The following is a 6,000-nucleotide window of genomic DNA, read 5'->3' as shown; positions in this document are numbered from 1 at the left end:
ATCCTGGCCTGGAGAATTCAAAGGGCTGCATAGTCCATGGGGTCGCAAAGAATCGGACACGACTGAGCGACTTTCACTTTCATTAACATTTAGAGTCAGAAAGGATTTAGAGTCGGCAGAGGATCGCTGGAGCGGCTTGTTAACCAAATTGTTTTCGAGTCTACTCCCATCTAATGCATAGTGGACGCGGTCAAGCGGCTTCTCCAAGCCGCTTCGGTTTTCCCATCTCTAAAGTGAGTACAGGATGCACAGACCGTTTTCCCAGGGCCGTGGTGTAGGGACGTGGTACCGTGGCGCACAGCACTTCACTGTGCAGGAAATGGACACTGGGAGAGAACAGTCCCTAAGACTTATTTAGCATTCACTATGGCCCCAGCAGTTTACATCAAGGACGTCAGGTTAACCTTCAAAGCACCCCTGTGAGGTCAGTACTGATGCCACTGCAATTCCACAGATGTGTCCCAGACACGACTGCTGTCACCAACATAGCTCTTTTAAGCTCCCGGAACCAGGCAGTGACTCTCCGCAGCCCGGGGATGCTTTAGGGCAGCGCTGGGTTTAACCAGCGTAAGAGCAGCCGGACACCTAGCAGCTGTGCCTGCGCAGACTCAGTGGACGGACGGGCGTAAGCGGGGCGAGCACGTGGCACCGGTGGCGTGCGCACACTCTCCAGGGACGGGGCGGGGCCTGTGGGACGAACACGCCTCCGCGGCGGCGCTGGTGAGGGATGGGGCCGCGCAGACTCCACGAGCGAGGGGCGTGGCCCTCCGGGGGTTGGGCTTCCGAGTGGTGTCCGGCTCCGCCCTCTGCCCGGAGGGGGCGGGAGCCGCGGCGGCGGCCGGGCTGACGTGGAGGTTCCGGGTTAGCCGGCGCGGCGAGCTGCGGGATTGGGGAGCGACGGGCCGGGCCGGGCCGGGCCTTCGGGCCCTTGGCGGCGGCGACGGCGGTATAAAGCCGGCGACGGGGAGCATGTAATGTCGGAATGCGGAGGCCGCGGCGGCGGCGGCGGCAGCAGCAGCAGCGACGACGCCGAGGACGAGGGCGGCGGCGGCGGCCCCGCGGGCTCCGGCTCCCTCAGCCCGGCCCCGGCTGCGTCCTCGGAGGGCCGGCTCCGCCGCGGGTTGCGCGGCGCCTCTCTCATGGCGCGCCGGCGGCCCGAGCTGCTCTGCGGGGCCGTGGCGCTCGGCTGCGCGCTACTCCTCGCCCTCAAGTTTACCTGCAGGTGAGACGGCCCGCACCCCACCCCGGCCCGGCGCCCCTCGGCCGGGCCGGCGGCGCGTGACCGGTTTGGGGGCCTCAGAGTCGAGGGTCGAAGCGGCCTCCGGAAGTCGGGCCTGCCTTTGCCCCGGCCGGTGGACTTGATCCTCCCGCCTGCCGCATGCGGCCCTGCCCGCCGCTTTCTCTTCTCGCCGGCCAGCGAGCCCTCAGGCGAGGCTCTGAGGTGCTGCCCGGCGCTCTTCCTACCATTTTCATACCGAGGAAAGGTGGGCCAAGTTCTGATGTGCTTGTCACGTGTTGGGATTTCTTGGGGGTGCATCCGTGCCTTTTGCCCATGCTGTAGGACCCTTATTTATCACCCATTTTATTTCCCTATGCCTCGGGTAGGCGTAGACGACCACTAGCGTCCCGGACGTTGAGAATTCATGCACTCATGTATCTAACGATTATTTATCCGCACTTACTGTATGCTGACGGCTCCTCGAGGGTGTGTGATGAATATCAGAAGTTCCTGTTCTCCATTCCAGTGGTTGGTATACAGGCAGTAAACGAGTAACCTTAACATAATCTTAAAGGATTTCAGTAAGTGCTGTGCAGGGAATAGAAGCAATGAGGGTGGGGCTTAAAGACCTTCCCTGGGGAGCTACATTGGAGAATCACCCAAGAAGGGGAAGGGGCTAGCACTGGGGAGATCCGGGGGAGGGGGGATGTCCAGGGTAAAGGAAACAGCAGGTGCAAAGGTCCTGGGGCTGGACAAGACTGGTGGACTGGTGTTTTCCTGAAACGGGGAGAAAGGCCTAGGCTGGAGCTAGTGGGTGGGGTGGGGGAGGGAAAGACAGTTAATGTGTCTTGCTTTGGAAAAGGACACCAGTACAAGTTTTGCTTTATGTTTTAGCGTGTCCAGTGTGTTTTCGTATTTTAGTGTGTCCATAGTGTGTCTCCTGGGACTCCAGTTTATTAGTTTGTGGTGCCACTGACCGGCATAGCGGCCACTGGGAAGATTTCAACTTGGAACAATTTTATGGAGTCTGTTTAGGACAATATATGACCCCTGTTGTCAAAGAGATGTCAAAAGATTGGAGATTTTAGTAGAAAGAAGAAGTTATAATAATTATTGCTGATGAATTAGGAGATGGGGATTGACATATATACGCTGCTGCTGCTGCTAAGTCGCTTCAGTCGTGCAGACTCTGTGCGACCCCATGGATGGCAGCCTACCAGGCTCCCCTATCCCTGGGATTCTCCAGGCAAGAACACTGGAGTGGGTTGCTCTTTCCTTCTCCAGTGCAGGAAAGAGAAAAGTGAAAGTGAAGTTGCTCAGTTGTGTCCAACTTCTATCGACCCCATGGACTGCAGCCTACCAGGCTCCTCCGTCCATGGGATTTTCCAGGCAAGAGAACTGGAGTGGGGTGCCATTGCCTTCTCCAATATATACGCTAATATGTATAAAATAGGTAATAATGAGAACCTGTTGTACAGCACAGAGAACTCAACATAATGCTCTCTGGTGACCTAAATGGAAGGGAAATCCAAAAAGATGGGGATCGTGGATACATATGGGCTTCCCAGGTGGCTCAGTGGTGAAGAATCCACCTGCCAGTGCAAGAGATGCAGAAGATATGGGTTTGATCCCTGGATCAGGAAGATCCCCTGGAGAAGGAAACGGCAACCCACTCCAGTATTCTTGCCTGGAAAATCTATGGACAGAGGAGCCTGGAGGGCTGCAGTCCATGGGGTTGCAGAGAGTTGGCCATGACTGAGCAACTGAGCATGTGTGCACACACATGGAAGTATATGTATGGCTGATCCACTTCGCTGTGTAGCAGAAACTAACACAACATTGTAAAACAACTATATCCCTAATTGAAAAAAAAGTCATATAGTAAAAAAACTAAACAAAAAACCTTATTGAGCATTTGCCATTGTGCCAGGTGCAGCCTGCCAGCTGGGTTTCTCAGCCTTGGTACTGTTGATATTTGGACTCAGATAATTCTTGTGGTAGCGGGCTGCCTTGTACGTTCTGAGGTGTTCAGCGGTATCCCTAACCTCTACCTACTACCTGCTCTTACCCACCACCCCCTACAATGTGACAATAAGAAATGTCTCCAGATCGTACCTGATGTCCTCTGGGGAACAGAGTCACCTGTTTGAGAACTACAGATTCCATGAATGCATTTATTTATTTAACACGTGACCTGAGAGCCTGTTGTGGATCACTTAAGTCACCTAGTAAAGTCTGGAGAGAGATACACACACACACACACATGCATATATATATGTTCTTACCCTTGCAGTTTACACACGAAGGAGTGGAGCTTTGGCCATGTTGCAAAACTTGCCCCAATTCACTTCCACCTAATAAGTGGCTGAGCTGGAATTTGAATCCTTTATTGTCAGAAATCAGGCTCTTAACCGTGTTCTGTGTCACGTCCTACACAAGGGAATTACACAAAGTATTTTACAGGGTAGAATATGGCAATGTGGTATTCGAGTTCAGATGAGGAAGAGAGGTTCTCTCTCCTCCAGGGGTGGACAGCTTGCTTGCATCAGTTTGTCCATTTATAGCAATAAAGCGTAGTATTTTTTCTGAGAGAACAAGACTTAGTAGATATGAAAGTCCTTTGAGATTTCAGGAAGTGTAAATCCAGTTAATGGAGCAGGCTGAGTGAGATCCCACCTGCTTCAGGCAAGGAGAATGAGCCAGTGAACAGCCTGTTTGCCTGTCCAGCTTCTTTCTGTGCCACAAATTTGATGGTCTTTTAATAGACTCAAATTGATTTTTTATAATCTCCTTTGATTGAATGGTGTCATGATACTGCTTTATTGTTCTACAACTGACTCTGACATTTCTGCCGCTCTTTTCCTATTTTGCTTTTAAGATCTTGTGTGTTAATGAGGACAGAGGCTTAAAGGAGAGTAGAATTTTTTTTAAGTTATTTTTTATTAATAGCTCCAGACCTGAAATAAGACAACCCCCTTTAGTGTCTTATTGCTTATTTTTTAAAAAAGAAAAAAGGTTGATTTGGGATTGAAACACTATTAATAATTAGTTGTACATTTCTGAGCACTTAATCTCTGTCCTAGCTGCCTTTCTATGCATTGAATGTCCATGACTTCATCCTTTCCTTTTACCCTGCTTTGTGGGTGTGTTTTTGTGGGGGAAAAGTTATAAGTATGTCTTTGGGTGTCTGTCTCTGTTATCTCTGTTGTTCAGTCACTCCGTCATTTCTGACTTTTTGGGACCTCAGGGACTGCAGCACTCCAGGCTTCCCTGTCCCCCATTATTTCTCTATGTGTATATATTCATTTTGCTTTATTTTGTTTTGTAAGCTCAAAGCTGCCTCAGACCCTCTTTGGAAGGAGGTGTAGAGCATGATTCTCGTATAGAAGTTGGGAGTTGCAACAGGACTTCCTTGTTTGCAATCAGCTCTTTGGCTTCAAAGCTGCAGGAAATCTTTAATCTCCATTTAGTTTCTCAAAAACAGTAGCTAATTTAGGAGTTAAATGGCGACTCATGAATGCTTCTGTTGGGGCAGACACATACGGGTTTCTCTGCCCTGGTTAACGTTTGCTTTCTGACGGGCCACGGGCTTGTCTGGCTTGTTTACTTGAGGAGCTGGCTCATCAATAGTACTAGGCTGATGATTGTCCTTTGTTTGATTTGTCACAGACCTGCATTTTCCTTCCGTTTGCGTATTTAACTCTTACCACCAAATTTGAAGAGTAGAAAAATAATACCTCCAAGACTTTTGGACTTGCTGAGAATGTGTCAGCTTGCCTCAGGGCCTTGCCTCTGGGTGACTGCCTCCCTGTCACTCACATCTCAGCTTAAAAGACACCACCCTGACCACCACCCCATGGAGGAGCTTCCAGGTGTCCTGCCACATTTCCGCGTTGACTTCTCCAGCGAGCATGTTCATTTTGTATGGTTTTATGTCTGTTTACAGGTTTGCTTGTTTGCATGTCTTCTTCCCTGAGAAAGGAAGCCCCTTGAGAACAGGTCCCTGCTCCTATAGCCTTACTTCCTATACAGCAGTGCCTGAAGTCCAGTAACATTTGCTCATTGAACTTTTTTTTTTGAATTATTGTGTAAGTGACCGAGTTTTTGGGGTTATGAAGATGTTTTACTTAGACAAAGCTCCCTGATTGCAGAGTTAAAATATTAGTGTGAGTGTGTAAATTGGAGATTTGCTCTGACTTTTAACAGCATTACTTTATGATGTTAATAATTTTTGGTTAAAATGGGGAAGCAATATATTTAAAACTGTCTTAATTCAGGAAGCTGACACCTTCTAGATGTAGAGAAGGGTATGTACTCTTTTCCTCAAACTAAATGATCCAAGGCTCTTAAGAGTAGCTTTGGTCTTGGGTGTTTGTATGATTTCTTTCTTTTTTTTTTTAATTTATGTATTTGTAACTGAAGGATGATTGCTGCACAGTATTGTGTTGCTTTCTGCCGTACATTAGCATGAATCAGCCACAGGTACACATACGTCCCCTCCCTCTGGCGCCTCCCGCCCCGCCCCACGCCTCTGGGCTGTCACAGAGCACTGGGTTGAGCTCTCTGCGTCACACAGCGTTTGCACACTGGCTGTCTAGTCTACATACGGTGACACAGGTTTCAGTGTTACCCTCTCAATTCATCCCGCCCTCTCCTTCCCCCACTGTGTCACAAGTGTGTTCTCTATGTCTGTGTCTCCATTGCTGTCTTGCAAACAGGCTCATCAGGACCATCTTTCTAGATTCCATATACATGTATTAATATATAGTATTTGTTTTTCT

General features: G+C 49.5%; 1 protein-coding gene across 2 annotated transcripts in view; it reads left to right on the top strand.

Annotated features, from left to right (window-relative positions):
- Nucleotides 1–848: 848 nt before the first annotated feature.
- TXNDC11 (thioredoxin domain containing 11) overlaps nucleotides 849–6,000 on the top strand; it is a 60,318-nt gene continuing 55,166 nt past the window's right edge. The window contains exon 1 of one of the 2 annotated variants that reach the window (XM_070779674.1): nucleotides 849–1,222. In XM_070779674.1, the coding sequence (XP_070635775.1) occupies nucleotides 975–1,222 (248 nt within the window). In that variant the 5' untranslated portion in view covers nucleotides 849–974. The remainder of the gene's footprint in view (nucleotides 1,223–6,000) is intronic. The other variant, XM_070779673.1, reaches the window with a different exon arrangement.

Source organism: Bos indicus, chromosome 25 (genome assembly GCF_029378745.1).
Source record: "Bos indicus isolate NIAB-ARS_2022 breed Sahiwal x Tharparkar chromosome 25, NIAB-ARS_B.indTharparkar_mat_pri_1.0, whole genome shotgun sequence".
Lineage (NCBI taxonomy): Eukaryota > Metazoa > Chordata > Mammalia > Artiodactyla > Bovidae > Bos > Bos indicus.
Note: the sequence above shows the minus strand (reverse complement) of the source record. Positions and strands in the feature narration are given on the sequence as shown.